The 20,180-nt window shown below is 35.5% G+C and overlaps 1 protein-coding gene across 1 annotated transcript; it reads left to right on the top strand.

Moving 5' to 3' along the window:
- The first annotated feature begins 9,753 nt into the window (after positions 1-9,753).
- Positions 9,754-16,843, top strand: LOC104449360 (wall-associated receptor kinase 4). The gene is made up of 3 exons (XM_010063490.3): positions 9,754-10,691; positions 13,140-13,211; positions 15,426-16,843. Exons 1-3 carry the CDS (start codon positions 9,815-9,817, stop codon positions 16,577-16,579), a joined length of 2,103 nt encoding a protein of 700 aa, XP_010061792.1. The 5' UTR covers positions 9,754-9,814; the 3' UTR covers positions 16,580-16,843.
- Positions 16,844-20,180: the final 3,337 nt, after the last annotated feature.

Below are 20,180 nucleotides of genomic sequence, written 5' to 3'. Positions count from 1 at the left end.
CCTTCATATGATTTCTCTTCAAACTTATCAGTTCGATCATTTGTATTTTTCAAAATAAAGCATTTGCAACTAAACACATGAAAATAAGAAACAATTGGCTTCTTTCCATTGAATATCTCATAGGGAGATTTCTCCAGTATAAGCCTTAAGAATACTCTGTTAATAATATAACAAGCTGTAGAAATTACTTCAGCCTAAAAACGAGAAGAAATGTTACTTTCAATTAAAATAGTTCTTACAATTTCTTGCAGAGATCTATTTTTTCTTTCCACAAATCCATTTTGTTCTAGAGTGTATGAAGAAGAGAAAATATGCTGAAAACCAGATTCATCATAGAATTTGGCAAAGTCTTGATTTTCAAACTTACCTCCATGGTATGTTCGTATGCTTGAAATTGCATATCATTTTTCATTTTGAACTTTCTTTGCAAAATTTGAAAAGTAAGAAAATGTTTCAGACTTACTTGCCAGAAAGTAAACCCAAGTAAATCGTGAATAATCATCCATAATTACTAGGCAATATCTCTTTCCACCAATACCTTGAGTTCTGGTTGATCCAAAGAGATCCATATGCAGAAGCTACAAAACACGATTAGTGGAAATTTGATTTATTGGTTTAAAAGAGCTTCTAACATGTTTTAACACACATGGTGTGCATAAGTCAGACTTTTGATACTTCAAGTTGGGTAGTTCACGAACAAGATTTTTGGATGAGATTTTGGCAATTTGCTTCATGTTAACATGGCCGAGTTTTCGATGCCAAAGATTTGCCTCATCTTGAATCGATATTAAACATTGGGATCTTTCTAGTTTTATATCCATAAGATAAATGTTCCCATGTCTTCATCCAATAAAAGATTGAGAAAGATCTTTACTAGTTCTCGAATATATTCTTTCTTGAAAGTTGATTTTGAATCCAGTGTCACATAATTGGCTAATGCTGAGCAAATTGTAATTTAGTCCTTTCACCAAGGAGACATTGTTGATTGTGAGACTTCCAATTTTTACAGTTTCACACCCAACAATTTTTCCTTTGCTGTTTCCACCAAAAGAGACTTTTCCACCATTTATTTGCACAAGCTTTATAAAACAAACCTAAAAAAACCCTAGGCCAAAAGTTGAGCTTGACATCTAATCTATAATTAAATTCTTTTAATATAATTTTTAAATAAATTTACTAATATGTATCTTTTACATTACTCTCAACATGAAATGTAAAATGTTATATAGTCATTGTTTCTTTTTTGTAATTTTAAAAATGCTAAAACTAAAAAACTTAATTTGATTACACTAAAGGGCTTTTCAAATATATGTTTATCAAACAGTTTTGCATTTTCTCAAAGCTCTTTGGGCTAAAGGCCTTTGTATTTGGGAAAAGCCTTTTCCCAAATGCTAAACCAAATGGGCTGTTGTCTTATTCTTCCAAAGACTTTGACATGGCTGGGAAGTCTTTGTGCACAAGGAGAGCGCCGCGAGTCTCTTGTCACCATCACCAAGTCTCGTCTGTTGGTCACCAGGCATTGGACGCGGTTGTTTAGTGCAGATCCAAGCCACATTTGCATGAACCTGGTGCACAAGATCTTAATGAATTTCATGTTTTAGATAAGGCCGGTCTTATATGGGGCTCACATAAATTAAAGTTGAAGATCGACTGGGCTTATTTACGTGTGGATCATGTTACTATTTAATTTATCGGGCCAAAGGCCAGACCAAGTAGGTCCGAAGCCAGAACAAAAAGTTAAAGATCTCCCTCAGATATTAATCCAAGGTTTTTTCTATATTTAATTTTTGTTGTGTCACACATGTTACTTTAGTTTGGCCAACAGAGAGGGATGTAAAGGACTTTGTATCTAATATAAAAACTGACGGTTCGAAAGGACTCTACGATCAAAACCAATTGGCGGTAACTTTTAATCAAATTTTTGTCTTACGTTCTCAAATTATTGATTGAGTGATTAGACGTTCAATTTATATGAGATCAATTCCATCATAATGTCTCATATCCAGAATAAATCTCGTCAAAACACACTGTAGAGGAGCTTTACTAGATGCATGTGAACAGGTGAATTGCATGTGCTCATGACATTTGTTTAAGTCGTATAGTCTAAATAATTTGTACTATGAAAAAAATGCTAATAACATATTTTGGACTGCGTTGCAAGATTTTTATAGTGGGGATAACAAGTCAATTACCTTTTTGAATAGGATGATTTTAATTAAAATTAAAATCCAGTGGTAAATTCACTGCCTAAGTAGGGTCTTCTCCCGTAAGTGATCTTATTTACTATATAGAGACTAATAATTTAGAGATTTAGATTGCATCTTAGCTAGCTTGCAATTGTGAGTAGTGCTATAAGGCGTGCTAGCTTCGTAGTGGGCTTTTCACCCACCCTTACTCACCTCAGACGTAAGTGGCTACTATACCAGCCTACTTGACGATAGCCAGAGTGTGCAAGCACACGCTTGCACACTCTAACGTGGAGTCTATCTTCCCCACCATAGGGCCCCCTAATTTGCTATCTATCTTTGTCTTCTCGACAAAAAAGGGAATACGAAGGACAGCATGGGGTCTCCCACCCTAAGGCGATTCTCCCATCTATTTCCTCTTTAAGCCTTTTAAGGATTTACCTAAGTCCAGATCTTGTTTACTATACAGAGACTAATAATTTAGAGATTTAGAATGCATCTTCATGTGGCACAAATCACATAAATTTCTGATATTAAGAAGGCATTACTTCATGACACTTGTTAATTAACCAAAAAGTATATATACTAATATTTTTGAATACTAATTTTTATCGTTTTATGTGAAATAACTAATTATAAATCAAATCCTTTTCCATAACAAGGTGTTATTAATTTTTCAAAACTCAATCATAAGGTTGACTAAAATTCGTCTCACATGGACATAGTGATTGATTTATCACATCATATTAGTATGTGGCCGATCCATGATATTAACAAGAAAATTCTAGAAAGGAGAGAGTATTTCATCTTATAGGCAATCCTAACCACATTAATTGCTAAACACAGAAATATCGCATACAAAAAGGACATCACTCCTAGGCTTGTTCCCTCGTAACGTTTAAATAGAGGCAACTTTCCAACTAAAACAAACTATGACCAATAGATGTACATTGTAAATAAAGAATCTCTTGCTTGGACTCAGTCCATCAACCCAATGCAATTATAATCATTGAACACATGGGACTCACTTGCATACAACCATGATAGATCTGGTCCAGTGGTCCTTGGTGCATGAAAATAATTTGCTGTTTAAAAATCGCATTTTGTAATTAATTTTGTTAGAGAACATAATTACCCCCATTGAAAGATTGGAATAACATTTAACATTGACCCATAAATTAAGCGGTTAAAGGTTAAGAGACACCCTACTTTGATTCTATAATATAATAACAATAAAGTAATGCTTTGCATTGTTCTACGACTAGATATCAATCTTTCTATTAATTAATGATGTATTTGACTATACTCTAATAATCATCAACCGATTCCCTTATTAATTTCTTTTTCCTTTTGGAACTACTATTGCCTTCATTTAACCTAAAACTATCGCATGTCATTAGAACATTTTTTAAGATTATCGTGAGATTTTCATTTTTGATGACTCTAATACATCTTTTTATGGCCTTAAATATGTCTATGGGTACATGCCAAGTCTACATAGAGTTTTCAATAATTATTGATATACGTATAAGAGGACTATTAAAAAAAAATGGAATGTAATTATTTCGGTAGTTCGAAAAGTGAGAAGTGACTTCTCTTAGAAAATAATAATTTCTGAAGTAAAAAAGATTATTCCACAGAGAATCCCACAATCTCTCTTTTGTTTACTTTTTCTCTCTGTCCTGTTATTGCTCCGAGAAAGCGTCGCGTGTCTCACGTCCCAATCACTAGGCGTTGGGCCTGGAGGATCGAGTCCGCATGCGGGCCACACTTGCATTAACCAAATACATTAGATACCAATGAATTTCAACTGTTAGATGATGTTGGTTTCACATGGAGCTCACATAGATAAACGTTGGAGATCTACTGAACTTATTTATATGCGGAGCGTGTTGGTAATGTTTCCTCGGGTGCTGGTTTGAGCCAACTGGAAGCCAGCTCAAAGAAGAAAAGCAGGTTAACAAAAAAAGATTTCCATGTTTTGCTTTCTTTGTGAAACGCGTTACTTTAATTTGCTCTCGATTGAGGGGAGCAATAATATAAAAAAATGGCTGCCCGAAAGAAGACTCCATGTTTAGAATAATTTGTCGACAACTTTCATCTTAGTCAAATTATTTTGTTTTAAAATCTCGAATTACAAACCAGGTGATTAAACGTTTAATTTGGATTCGAAATTATCACCTCGGTCCGAAGCCAGCATAAAGAAGAAAAGCAGATAAATAAAAATAGTTTTTTATGTTCTGCTTTTGTTGTGAAATAGGTTACTTTAGTTTGGTCTCGATTTTGGGGAGCAATAATATATTAAAAAAAAAAATGACTGCCCGAAAGAACACTCCACGTTCAGAATAATTTGGCGACAACTTTCATCTTAGTCAAATTATTCTGTTTTAAAATCTCAAATTACTAACCAGGTGATTACACGTTTAATTTGGATTCGATAGATCCTCTTGCCGCCTCTCACATTCAAAACAGCTTCGCCAGCCTTTCTATAAATGGAGCTTTACTAGATGCATTTACAGGTGAATTGTGTGCAATCCTGACATTTGTTTAAGTCAAGTACTCTGGATTTTTTATATTGACAAAAAAAAAAAAAACTATGATATTTTGTTTTGAATTACATTCAAGGTTTTCGGGATTGTGATGGCAAGTCTGTTACCGTTTAATATTCAATCAAAATTAAAATAAAATCGTTATTCTATTCACTGCCAAAATGGGTCTTCTCCTAAAAGTGATCTTAATTACTGTAACATGGTATTTACTAATGGTTTAGAGGTTTAGATCGCAAGAACATGCAATACAACAATATAAACCTTCACATATCATGAAGAGGTCACCCTTATGACAATTACTAAGTAATCAAACAGAAAAAGATATATATTGATAATTTTGGACACTGATTTTTGTTGTAGTAGGTGCAATTAATATTTAAAAATCAAATCATTTTCCATAAAATATACTTAACCATTGCTCTCAAGAACTCATTAACAAGACTTCGTATGTTTATTTAGGGCAATGTCTAGCTCGTCGTCTCTCCCACAAGGTACTCACAATAAAAATCCATCAAGAACGCCACAACTACAAAATTCTCTATACAAGCAATTATATATGTAATAGACACGTGATTATTTTCCTACTAGATAATTTATGAGTAGAAATATTGACGGAAAATGAGAATAATAGGAATAACAGGAAAAGAAAATTGGGAGGGAGTGTCAAAATTCAAGTCATTATGTTCGGAGACCACGGTAAACTTACCATTTTTCAAAGAAAATCGAAGACATTAAAGAACGTATCAACAACTTATTTATCACATATTACATCACAAAATAATGTGGCATCATACATACTTGGGGTCGATTAATTACTGAAAGCAAGAGACCCAAGACAAAAAGTGTGCTTTCATTTGATGATTTAGCAATTGCATACTACATCATCTAGCAAGCATACTTCACTCACTCTATCTTTTTTGGAAAAATAGATCATGCACCACCAATATAAAAGAAATTTTACATAAACAGCCTCATTCACCCTTTATTTGAGAATTATAACATTGTATTCTTTCAAGTCAATGGCATATGTGCCCGCTTGTGAAAAATTTTGTTTACACTAGTTGTATATGCTATAATTACTCTACCTTTTTGTGGTGTAGCATTTGTCATCTTGCAATTATGTATCTTTACAACATCAAATCTGCAATTAAATTTATTAGTGTACATCACAATAGCGTTACTATGAAAATATTATTCGATAGGTAAAATGGGAGGAAAGGGCAGCCAGTATTAGTAACTACCTCAGAGAACATAGTTAATTCATTGATAGATTGTTAGGCAGGGTTGTTACATGTTTCATAAGTAATTTTGCTTGAGAAGGTAGTTAATTCATTGATAGATTGTAATAACGTTTAACATTTCCCATAAATTAGGTGGTTAAAGGTTTAGAGAGATCTCATTTTGCATCCTATAATATAATTATAACAAAGTTATCTTTATATTGTCCTCAAACTAGATTATTACTCTTTATAGTACTTAATAATGTATTAAACTATATTTTTATAACCATCAACCAAGTCCCTTTTTCAACTTTTGATTCCTTTGTTTGGAATTACTGTGACCAATGTACTCTTCGGATGCTTATCTCATTTAAGCAAATGCTACCGTATATCTTTAGAAAATACTTGAGATTATTGCAAGATTAAATTTTCTTGATAAATTAATTACATCTTTATGTGACAAAAAAATAAGGTCATGAGGATATGTCAAGTCTATGCGGAGAGTACACTATATATGTTGATATACAAAAAAGGACCACCTTTTTAGCACACTGAACATTATTAACTCTGTTATTCAAGATCTAAAAGGTAACTTCGTTCGGAAAATAATAGTTCCCGGAGTGGAAAAAAGAAAGAGACTTCTATGTAGAGATAATCATAAATTATTTATATTAGGGATAATTAGTGACTTCTCTAATATAATTTCCTTTCTTAGAGATAATTAGATAATTAGATAATTTTGTTGATTCTCTGCATCTCTTAAGATTGCGCATATATCTCTATTTGATTGTACATATCTTGATTGATACGTTTATCTTAAATTCCCCGATTATCTTTTCCGCATAACCAACCTTTTTAAGGAATCCCACTCTCTCTCTTTTCTTTATTTTTTCTCTCGTATTTTGCCGCGTCATTCGAAAGACTTCGAGACTTATAAATCTTCGTGCACCGTCACCAAATCTTCCCGTGATATCATGTGGTAGCTTGGCTTGGAGGTTGTAGTGCGGATCTAGGTCACACTTGCATGAACTCAGCACAAAATGCCGATGAATTTCAATTGTTAGATGTTGTCGATCTTATGTCGAGCCCGCGTAAATCAACATTGGAGATCTACTAGGCTCATCTACATGCGGAGCATATATATTAATGTTTCGATGCAGCGTCGGGCCAACTGGGTCCTCACGGGTTAATGAAAGGTAGTTCTCTATGTTTCGTTTTTGCCGTGAAAGACGTTACCTTAGATTGGTCTAGATAGAGGGGCGAGAAGGACAATATAAAAATGAGTGCCCAAAAGTGGGTTCCATGATCAGAATAATTAGTTGATTAATTTCATCTTAGTCGAATCATTTTGCTTTAAAACCTCAAATTGTTGACTAAATGATTGAACGTTTAATTTTGAGACGTCATCCTTCCACGTATTAAGCAATCCAATAAAAAAATATATACCAATAATTTTTTAATTTATTATTAAATTATTATTATTATTATTATTATTATTATTTTTTATTATTATTATTATTATTATTATTATTATTATTATTATTATTATTATTATTATTAGTAGGTGCATTTAATACCTATAAATCAAACCCCTTTTTCATAGAGTATACTTCCCCATGTCTCTTAAGAACTCAATGACAATATTTCATGTGTTTATGTGGGGGCAATGTCTAACACATCTTTTCCCCAACTGTGTACTCACAATAATTGAAAAAAAAAAAAAAAAAACTAATTAGAACACCACCGACTACAGAATTCTCTCTATACAAGCAATTTTATATATAGTTGACACGTGATTATTTTCCCAGTAAATAATGAATGAGTAAAAGATTGACGGGATGCGTGAATAATAGGAATAACAGGCAAAGAAAATTTGAGAGGGAGTGTCGGATTTCAAGTCATTGTGCACCGAGACCATGGAAAAATTACTGTTTTTCCAAAAAAATCTAGGTCATTGAAAATCTCGTCAATAATTTATTTATCACAAATTACATCACAAAATAATGTGGCATCATACATTATTGCATCAAACAACTTAAAACATAGGATGTCATCTCGTGTAAAGTTGTCCACATTAGGGTGCCACGTCAGATAGTCGGTGATGACTAGATGTCTTGTCAGTAATTTTTGGCAACAATTAACTGGAAGGACTAGATTAAAATTTCACTCACAAATGTTTAAAACCTTATTGGTAAAATTGAAAAGTTAATAATTGAACTAACATTTTGTATAATGGATTTATTGGTAATTATTTCCAAAAGTTTGTCCTGGTTACCAAATTCATGATTTTTTTTTTGGTCGAAACCAATTCCATGAATTGAAATATGCAGTGGGAGGTCTCCATTATTCCATGAAAATAATGGAGGTTTTCATGCTTGTGTCATGAGCCAGCAATTCCTTTAATTGTCACGGAATAGCTGTGTAGTGCCTAGTGAGCAAACAACACTAGGCTAGCCTTCATTCAATAGCTATTCCAAAGAACAATGGCGAATAGTTTCCTTATATAATGCCGTACCACGCTCAGCTTAGCTTAGATGTCTAGTCCACCGAACGAGTCAGCACATCATTTTAAGCTCAACAACTAATTTCAGCTTGCATGGCCTCATTAGGAGAGTGACATCAACTCTTGACTAGTTTGTGCACGAGAGACCAATCCCGTCTTCAGAGCTCCTAATTAATATAATCTTTTTGTCCTAGAACTCTTAGCACTAATTATCCTGACGCCACTCCCACAAACCAGTTGTACACATCCCCTCTGACATGCGACAATCATTTTAAAATATAATGGTTGCCATTATGCTAGTAGCGCTCTAGAATTTTTATAATAGTTAATATAGTAATTTCTTTTTGGCGTCTAACAAGCCAAACGTTCAAAGAATAGATCTCACTTATTTAAGAGCTCAATTGAAACTTGTCATATCACTTAGTAAAATAGATTTAGTAGTTCTTTATGGATTTAGAATTTGTCTAAGAAAATTACCAAAGAAATCCTAAATCTATTGCACTTATGCCGATTCACTTATAAACCTTTTAATTTGACCAAATTTAGTCATAAACCTTGTGACAATTTGTCTATATAGTCCATCCGGCCAATTATAGTCGGAATTCACTGACCAAACACCAACCGTCTTACATAGTAATATAGGCATTGTCATAGATAATTCTTGCAATTTAAAAAAAATAAATAAATTTTGTTATTTATATTTCCTTTTTTTTCTCTATTGCGATTAGTTAGGGCTAGTGAGGGCATGACGACCCTCATTGGCCACTAGGTGAGGTGCTGCAAGCCCTCGTTAGTAGCCGACAAGGCAACCCTCATTCGTGGCTAGTGTATGCGACCCTCACCAAGCCCTCTCCAACCTTTGGCTATGGCTAGTCTTTGACCAGTGAAAAGAAAAGAAAAAAATAGAAAAATAATATGAAATTTTTAAATTTTTTTTTATATTTGTATTGACCATGCATTACATTGATAAATTATCAAAAAATTTATGATTGAATTAGCATAAGCGCAATAAATTTAAGATATTTTTTTGGTAATTTTCCTGAATTTCTTATTATTGTGACAATCCCTTTCACTAGGACAAGGATTAAGGGCGCATTACTCTTTACGTGTAAAATCTTTGCATATTGTTTTTTTTTTTTTTTTAACTTTGTCTTGCATTTTTGATATATGCAATCGGGTCCCTCCAATTTGTTCCATTGGCGGGACCCAATTGTTGTACTTAATTTCACCAATTCATCGATGTATATATAATGGGTTGGCGAGAACGGCTTCCATTCTATTAACAAAGATAAGCACAAAGCTCCCACAACGGACAAAAACACGTGAGAGAGAGAGTTTGAGGGAGTTTTCTTCGAAATGAAGGCAGTACATTGGCTTCTAACGGTGGCTGTGGCCTGGTGGTTTCGACAAGGCGGAGCTGTCGAGGTGCTCAGAAAGTGCGAACGCCAGTGTGGGATCGTGGCCGTACCTTTCCCGTTCGGGCTCAAAATCAATTGTGCAAGGTCCAAAGCTTTTTTGCTCAACTGCACCAACATCGAAGGGAACGGTCTTCAACTACTGTCGGGAAATCTTACGATACGCAAAATCTCGGTTGTGGACTCGACCATGATCGCCAGCCTCCCCGAAGCATTTGCGTGCTACGATCAGAATGGCATGCTGCTAGCAAACGAAAGCAGTCCTCTGGCCATCATCAAGCTATCCCCAAACCCTCGGTACAGATTCTCGGAAACCCATAACAAGCTCACCGTTCTCGGCTGTGACAGCGTCGCGATTGTGGCCAACAGTGAAGGGACGTTCGGGAGCGGGTGCATCTCCTACTGCACCGACAATGTTGGCTTCGCCCCCGGGACCACTTGCTCCGGTCAAGGTTGCTGTCAAGCATCCATTCCAAAGGGCCTCGAGACGCTCATCATTAATATCTCCTTCATCGAACGAAAAGTGTCGGCCAGGCAGCATGGCTACTGTGCACGGGCGTTCGTGGTGGACGACAGGTTATTCGATATCTCAAACTGGACTCTCCCGAAGTTCCAAGATGTGGGCAGCACCCCCGGCCTTGTTGTGGACTGGATGGTCGAATCGGACGAGAATTGCCGAAAGGCTCGACTGAATGGGTCGAGCTATGCTTGTGGTCCCCACACGGAATGTAAGGACTTCGGCAATGGACTGGGTTACCGTTGTGTTTGCGAGAATGGGTACGAGGGGAATCCCTATCTTCGCAACCTAGGGTGTGCAGGTAATTAACACGTACGACTCCTCATGCATTGTCGCACTCGAATGAATTATGTGGATAAATAATCATGCAGGAGCCGGATAGAAAAGTAGCGGGTCAATGTACTGATTCCATCTAGTTTTACCTATATAATTAGCTGCCGGTTAATTTGTGCTACTCTTTCTCTCTCCCTTCAATTTATTCCTCCACTCGCCGGCTAGCATCTCACGCCAATGCCACTGCCACCGTCATCCGCCCACCACCTTAGGTGAGCCCACCATCATCAGCCTCCACGTTCTATCGGACCACCACAATCCTCTCTCTCTCTCTCTCTCTCTCTCTCTCTCCCCGTATTGATACACCTTCCTTCTCCTACATCAGCAACTGTAGCTCCGGAGATGACATTGAGCGTATATTTGTTTCGTAAAAAACATTTTCCTCATTTTATAGTATTCGGTGCACTTAAAAAAATAAGTCAACAGAAATAGTTTTTCTACCAAAACTTAAATTTAGGAAAATGATTTCCACTTTAAAAGAACTGGAAAACATTTTCCCAAACATTTTCCTTGTATTAGAGTCCTTGGTTAATGAAACTATTATTCTTAGAAAAAAATGTAATTTTTAAGAAAATTCGATTTTTAGTTATTTTTTATTTTTAAAAACTCGAATTTATTATTTTTTTCTTTTCATTTCTTTCTCTCTTTTCTTTTGCTTTTTCTTTTGCTTTTATTCTTTTCTCTTTTCTTTTCCTTTTCTTCTTTTCTCTTTTCTTTTCCTTTTCTTCTTTTCTCTTTTCTTTCTTTCTTTTCGTTTCTCCTTCTTCTTCTACAGGTCATGGTGGAGTAAGTCAAAAAAATAAAAGGAAAGGAAAGGAAAGAAAATAGGAAATTAAGAATATTTAAAAATTCTATTTTTAAAAAATTGAAAATAACTTAAATTCGAAAATTAAAAAAAAATAAAAAATTGAATTTTTTTGCCTAAAAAAGTTATGGGATTGAAATCTTTTTCTAATGAGATTGAAATCATTTTCCTAGAAAATGCTTTCTAATAAATATTTTTCTTTATTATTGAGTTTTCCACGTAATAAAGGTGCCCTAAGTGCCATCACCAACGCAAGCAACAAAGATGACGACTCTCTCTGCCACTCTTCCTTCATGAGTCTAGCTTGTGCCTCATCTCGGTAGTGACAAGTGCCCGGTACCGCTCCACCACAGTGAAGGAGATGAGATTTGTTTGCTAGTCTCTTCCATGAATTGAGGAGACCTAATGAGGATTTGACAAGGCCGTGGCCCGACGATGGTGGGGATGATGATGCAATGGTCACGATGGCTATAACGTTAGTGGCACGATTGTGTAGTGGTGGCAGTGGAGGTGATGGCAGGTTGAGAGGAAAGTGATAGTGGGAAAAGAGAGGCATTTTCTCATTAGTTTAATTTAAATGAGAGGTCCATATAAAGTTTGTGGAATTTTGCCAAGACCAATTTATGTTTGGCGCCTAACTCCACTTGATCAACAGCTATGATAGACTTGATTGAGTAAATCCAGATTTAGAGAAAATACTTCTCTTGAGGTTCCAACTTTATGCATAATAGAATAGGTCAAGGTCATTGCCACCACCCTACCAACATCATGGTCAACATAATTTCTAACGATTCTATCCCCATGTTGCAATGACAATCTTGCCTTCTCCCTCAAACCTTTGTCCCCCCAACTGCCTTCTCCCTTGGGGGCCTATATATAGTCATTGAAGGGGGTACACACGTACTTAGATGCCTCTAAATGAACAGATTTGACGAGCACATTGTATCTAATGATACATATGCAGTTTAGCACAACCACCTCACTCATAGAATAGTGACTCAATTAATAAAAGTATCTGCACATTTCTAGATCAATGCCCTCCTTCCTAGGCTCACTCATCGTCCCCAATGGCCATATTTAATATGGCAACGATAAAACCTTGCCTTGCTCTTGCAATATAGGGAACGCGCATCATTGTAAAAGTTCGAGGTAGCATTGATCTCCGTTGATGGCAAGGAACAATGCCATTGTTGAGCTCAAATTCGACTTAGAGGGAGATTGAAAGTAGAGAAAGATGAAAAATCTTAAAAAGAGAGTGAATGCTTGTCACAATACTGTAAGAGAAACTTGAATGGGGGAGCATTAGCCAACTAAAGTCCATGCAATGACTTGTTCAAATTGTTTTTGCCAACCACTGGGATTCGCCCTAGTGGCCACCCTTCCAACATGGAAGGGGGAGATGAGGGGTTCAAATCCCCACATTCTCAGGGGGGGATGGGGGTGGGGATGAGTAAGTTTCAGGAGTGGGTTTCGACTCCCACGCCCTATAAGAGGCAAGACAAAAGTCTGAGAGTGAGTGTAGAGTAGGCATAGAGTATGACTAACAAAAAAAATAAATTATTTTTGCCATTATCCAAGATGACGGTTCAATTTCTCTCTTGCATGATGTAGAAATCAATGAGTGCAAGGACCCAAAAAGATACCCACGTGATGGAAAGTGCAAGAAGGGCATAGCTACTCCAGGTAATTCCATATATATCCCCTCATTATTCACTAAGTGATTCATATTCTATTGATTTATTTTGAAACTCAACTCACCTTCAACAATCACACCCATGGTTTGGATTGGGCTATATCCTTTTTTTTTTCTTCTTACCAGATCCTTTTACAGTAATTATTATTCAAATTTACAAATATTTGTTGATTTAGATTTGGGTAAAATTGGTTCCCTTTAGGTATCCTACGGTGAATGGTTCACAAAATTTCAATTAATTATTCCTTAGAAGAGAGAAACTGAAAAAAGATCTAAGAAAGAAAGAAAAGGAGTACAAACAGAGAGATAAAGTTTTTGAGAGTAAACAAAAGTGAAGCTATTGGACACGTGGCAAATCCTAGTATATTCCTTGTGTAATTTGAGGTTAAGCTGAAAGAGCACGGTGTAAAAATCCATGCTTTAATTGAGATTTTGCAGTGGATGTATTAGTCTTTGTTAGATTATAAATATATATTATCTAATTTTACATTTTTAAAGCTAATGAAGTTATATACACACATTAAAAATATATATTAAATGTGAAAATTTTGGATAATAATAGCTTCAAGAAAAGGAATGGATCTACAGATAAAAGCTTGCAGGAGCGGGGTTCAAGGATGATTGTGGGCGTGGGGATCTGTGCCCCGTGGGACGTCACCTTGGATGAGGCAAATTTTCCTCTCAAAAAATGGTCTATAAGGCACTAGGTGAGACTATAGTCGGGCGGGGGGCACGATCCATATCATTTGAAGAAAAATATAAATATTTATTTTTCATTTTAATCCATACCTGAAATAATAATAATAATAATAATAATAATAATAATAATAATAATAATAATAATAATAATAATAATAATAATAATAATAATAATAATAATAATAATAATAATAATAATAATAATAATAATAATAATAATAATAATAATAATAATAATAATAATAATAATAATAATAATAATAATAATAATAATAATAATAATAATAATAATAATAATAATAATAATAATAATAATAATAATAATAATAATAATAATAATAATAATAATAATAATAATAATAATAATAATAATAATAATAATAATAATAATAATAATAATAATAATAATAATACCATTTGAAGAAAAATATAAATATTTATTTTTCATTTTATTTGCAATATAATAATAATAATAATTTTTTTTTTTAACAAAAACTAATAATAATAATAATAATAATAATAATAATAATAATAATAATAATAATAATAATAATAATAATAATAATAATAATAATAATAATAATAATAATAATAATAATAATAATAATAATAATAATAATAATAATAATAATAATAATAATAGCGAAACCTCATGAACAATCTCTTCTTTACAAATGTCTTGCTTTTAGAGAAGATGCAAGGTCGGAGAGTGGTGAGCAATAGGGTACGATTGTTTTCCAGGCACTTCATCTTCACGTGAGCCTCTTTTGACTAATGCGTAAAGGCTGGAACTTATTTGACTCTACAGAAACAACCCATGATGCCACTCTGTTTTTCTATTAGGCTCCACCCATGAGGCCTTTCTTTCTAATAAAAAATGATAATAAAAAAAAAAGACCACAAAAATGTCAAATGGTCATCTAGTAAGTGGATTAATTCTTCCCGGGGAAAAAAATCAGTTCTGTGGCAATGAATGCGCCCTCCAGCCTCGTGCCCATCCCTAGTTAAAACTACTCTCAGAAAAATAATCAATTGTAAAGAATAAACGTTCTTCATCTTTGATCAGAGGACATTTCTTTCGATCAGGCTTTCGATTGATGGGTTCATAAATTATAAACACTATCCATATGTGATTTTGGGTGATATATATATGTTCGTAATCCCATTGGTTAGAGTTTCCTCCAATATGATGGAAAAAAAAGAAGCATTTAATCATGTAATTTGACACATGTCAGAGTTTTTAAATAAGGACTTCTATAAGATTTCTCACATCAGAAATAATGTGGAACCCCTTTGTTACCAAAATCATTTTTGTCACTATTTAATTGGGTGATTATATTTTGAAATAGTGTCTAACCATCCAAATCTGACAATGATAGTTTGGAATTATGTAAAAATAGGTTAAATGGGTTGTGTTTGAAATTGATTTCTTTGAATGAAGTGTGTGGATTGTATAAGGATTACATGCTTGAATCATTAATCTGGTAAATTATATTCTTTGACAGTGATAGCTGCGTCCATATTTGGTATAACTATTATTGCTTCAATCTCGATCCAATGGAGACTCAAAAAGATTAATTTTAGACGAAATGGAGGAGAGCTCTTAAAACAGCACAAAGTTCGAATCTTCACGGAATGGGAGCTAGCAAAAGCAACCAACAACTATGATGACCGCAAAAAGCTCGGGAACAACCATTTTGGTTCTGTCCATAAAGGGACACTATTGAACCGCAAAGGGACACTAGTGAAGCACGTGGAAACCGTGGTCGTGGTCAAGAAGCCTAAAGATGTGGACAAGTCTCTATTAAACAAGGATTTCCAGCGTGAGCTTGAAATTCTAATGAACGTAAGCTGCAAAAATGTGGTGAAGCTCAAAGGCATATGCTTGGAGACTAGAATACCATTGTTGGTTTATGAATACATTCCGAATGGCACCCTCTTTCGACTCATCCATCAGAGCGAGTTGACCATCTCATGGGAACAACGCTTCAAAATAGCTGCCGAAGCTGCTCTTGCACTCAATTATATGCACTCCAGCATACAACCCCCAATCTTTCACGGCAACATCAAGTCAGCAAACATACTTTTGGATCAAAACAACTTGGTGAAAATATCCGATTTTGGAACTTCAGTACTCATATCACCAGAGCATAGGCATATAGTAGCCACTCAGAAAAAAGACTCGTTGGTGTACATCGATCCAGAATATTTAGTCACCGGTATGCTAACAACTCAAAGTGATGTATACAGTTTTGGAGTTGTCCTTGTAGAGTTGCTCACGGGAAAGAAACTTTATGTTACTGAGCCCGGAAAGTCAATCAATACTATCCATCGTTTCATCTCTTCTATGAAGGGCGACACACTCTATGATGTCATAAACTTTGAGGGTGCTAGTGAAGATGAAATGGAGAGAGTACGAACCGTAGCTGAGATTGCAGTGAAGTGCTTGGACCAAAGTGGTACGAATAGGCCGGCAATGAGCGATGTGGCTCAACAACTCGCCAATATCAACCCGAGCTCAACATTTGAAGAAGAGAATGAAGAGAGCGAACGGGAAGTGAATGCAGACAAACTCTCAACCCTTGGCGACGCGAGCCAAGAGGTGACGTCAAGCTGTCTTTCCTGTCTGGGAATGGATTCAGCTTGTTCCTGCATTTGATCCTTTATCACCATAGCGACATGTCTTTCAATTTGCCCATAAGGACTTCTGGGGTTGATCGTGTGCTTTTAATGTATGTTATGTATGCCATTTGGTTTTGGACTTTATATTTGTGGAAGCAAAATTTTTTTTTTCGGTCAAATGCATCTTTGCAAATTCAAGCGTGAGGATCTAATATAATATATGTAGAGCCAAGTATGGAAGTGTACTTATTGGAGGCTGACATATGGCCTTCAACATTATCATAATCTCTCTTCCCGTTTATCTTTTCTTCTTTTTCATAATCTCTTTATATTATTCTAGTTGATTGAAAAAGAACAAAGAGTTCTTATCCAAACTTGTATGAGAGGATCACAAAATCAAGAAAGAAGAATATAGGAACTTACTTGATAATAAATTTATTGTGGGCTTAGAATATTAATAAAAAAAATAATTATAACATGAAATTTGAGCCAGCGATCCCTCCATCCAAAATTTGGATACTCTCTCTCTTCTTAATGAAAACTACTTTGAAATCAGACATATAATTTAAAATTTTCCCTCCTTTATGTCATCTTACAAAAAATTTAAATTATTTAAGCTTTTTCCACTCAAATGTTTTTTTTTTTTTTTTTTTTTGGTACTGGAGGAACTGGCTTGCAATCGATAGCCGCACCGTAAACCTCCAAGTGACACTTAAGCAAGAGGACCCACCACCTCTGAGTCATATTTAATACACCTAACGCCTCCCCTGGGTTTTGAACCCTTCACCTCTTCGTTGAGGATCAGTAGAGTCTTAGCCAGTGGAACCACCGCGGCCGGTGGTAATTTTCCACTCAAATGTTCATCTCCACCATTTTCCCCAATCTTCCAAACATGGCGTTATTAACATCGAAATGAATAGAATTAAGAACAAATAGTACCTTGTAAAAGAAGTAAAAAAACCGAATTAAAATTAACAGAAATCAAAGAGAACATATAAGTGGGAATAATTTATTTTGGCTTTTATTTTCTGAATGGATTGGCAAACCTCCGGCATTCAGTGAGGAGTGACAAATATGATATTGGCGAAAAAGAATAACAATTTCTAATTAAAATATTAACACATAACTATTGGTCAAATTAATTAAAGAAAGCTAAAATTAGTATAATCACCACAAATGAAAGATAAAACAAAAGTAAATGCAAGAAACCTCTTCTTCTTCTTTCTGTCGAAAAAACTAGTATTATTGGATAAAAGAGTTCTTAGGCATGAAAGCCCCAACAAAGGGGCATTATGACAAAGTAAATCTTATTGAATTTAGGGGATGGATTACCCAATTACGAGGGAGGATGGGCTTTGGCTACCCAATCTACGGCTTGATTTGCACTCTTACCTACATGAGAAACGTTGATCTTCTTGAGCTGGCCCATATATTCATGAGCCTAGATACATCTGTACTGTTCACAGCTTTGACCACTTCCAGACAATCTGACTGAAACTCCAACACTTCACTCTCTCTGTCTTCCATGAACTTTAGCCCTTCTAGAAGAGCCAGGGCTTCGAGCTATACGACAGACCATGCTGGAGCAGATCTAGCAAATTCTTCCCTGAGAACTCCCGACTCATCTTGGATTATGCACGCGATACCTCCTCTCGGGGCCCCTTCACAAGGAGCCGTCGATGTTTATCCTCAGAGTACCGCGCCTCGGTGGGAGCCAAGTGTGAGGTGATTCTCCACTCGCCGCTTCCAAGGTCGTTTCTTCGAGGTTCCATTTTCTCTACATGCTGAATGTGTTGAGAACGGAATCAATCAGGGCTTTTGGATTTGGAATCTATTGCTGAAAAACGAAATTGTTCCTGGCCTTCCAAATGCACTAGAGAGTTACTGCGATCATGTAAAAAAAAGGTGAATAATTTCGTTGTTCCGGAAAGTTTTTCAGCCAAATCTCCATTCCTGAAACGCTATAATTCCAGATCTGAACTTAGAGAACAAGTTCCTCTCAGATCGGACTGGTCCAAGGGTAGAGCAAAAAAAGGTGCTCGATTGTCTTAGCTTCTTGGCTACAAAACGGGCAACTAGGGTCTGGTAATATCTTTCGCCCGAATAGATTGTCTTTTGTTGGCAATGCATTTTGGCAGACATTCCAGAGGAAGATTTTGACTCTTCCATAGTTTGTGAGGTGCTGAAATGATGATGATGCCTGTTCTATGGATTGATTTCTCTGTTGTGCTCATAACCAATTGTATGCACTCTTCACCGTGGATTCACCTGACTTGGTGACCGTCCACACCAACTTGTCCAGTAGAGTTTTAGTCTTCAAGGGTATTAATAGAATGTCATTTACAATCTGCTCGTCAAATAGCTGATAACTGATAAAGGGTTCGTTCATCCCATCTACTCTCCTCTTGTAAGATCACTTCAGCGATTTTGATTGGTTCTTCAAAGTTTGCTGGTCCCCCTATGAGTTATCTCTTTAGCCATCTGTCTTCACGAATATTTATATTTTCTCCCATTCCAACTGACCATTGAACATGATTAGGAATTGTTCCCCTTCCCATTAATATACTCTGCCAACCCCAAGAAGAGCGAGACCCTTTATCTGCTTGCTAGAAGGTGTTGTTTGGAAAGTACAGTCCTTTTAAGATTTGGCCCCACAACGAGATTGGGTTTTGAGATAGTCTCCAAGCTTGTTTCCCGAGCATAACTCTTATTTAAAGGATAGAAGATCCCTAAACCCACAACACCCTCATCTTTTCGAGTTTTCAAAAACCTCCCAATTCTTCCGGTGAAGTCCAATTCTTGACTCACTATTTTATGCTAAAAGGCAACAACTTTCCTTTCAATTGCTTGGCAAATCAATACTTGGATTGTAAAAATGGACATAACTTTCCTTCCATCCCTCTAGTTTCATGTTCACTCTTGCACTTATCCAAGCAAACATATGTTTTTTAGATTCTTCCTAATCCGAAAGCATTCCTAGGTATTTCCTTGTTTTCTTGATATTAGGAAGCCTTAACATTTTGGCCATGTTATACCTCAAATTTTGTGGGTAGCCCACGCTAAAGTGAACTCCTGACTTGTTTAAAATTTATTTCTTGCCCGAAAGCAAAATAGTATTGACTTAAAATTGAAGCAAGGTTCTCACATTTTGCTACCTTTCCATCTATGAAAAATATGGCATCATCCGCAAATAAAAGAGGCAAGAGTGTAGGATAGTACCTGTTCAGTTTTATCCCCTTGATTGTTTACAGTTTTCTTAATCAGCACTGAAAGTGCATTAGCCACTAGAATGAACAAATAAGGTGGTAAATGGTCATCTTGTGTGACATCTAGATTTCCGGGTTCTGATTTTGATTAAATAAGTTGGGCATTTCATCGACGCGACTACGGGTGTTTTTCTCGAGTTGGCCACTCACGAGATAACTAGACTAGTTGGGTATGCTATTAAGGACTTTAAGGCAGATAGACTTGAGAATTTGACTAGGAATCGATTCCTCGACTATGCTCATCTTTAGAGATCATTACGGCACAGTTAAAAATCGAATTAAGATCAGAGATAGGTCGATTCGACTGAGATGAATGACCGATCGTGGGTGACTCCACTAAATTGAAAAACTCTCGTCGACTGACACTAATTT

Source organism: Eucalyptus grandis, chromosome 7 (assembly GCF_016545825.1).
Source record: "Eucalyptus grandis isolate ANBG69807.140 chromosome 7, ASM1654582v1, whole genome shotgun sequence".
Classification (NCBI taxonomy): Eukaryota; Viridiplantae; Streptophyta; class Magnoliopsida; order Myrtales; family Myrtaceae; genus Eucalyptus; species Eucalyptus grandis.
This window is presented reverse-complemented; position numbering and strand designations above follow the sequence as displayed.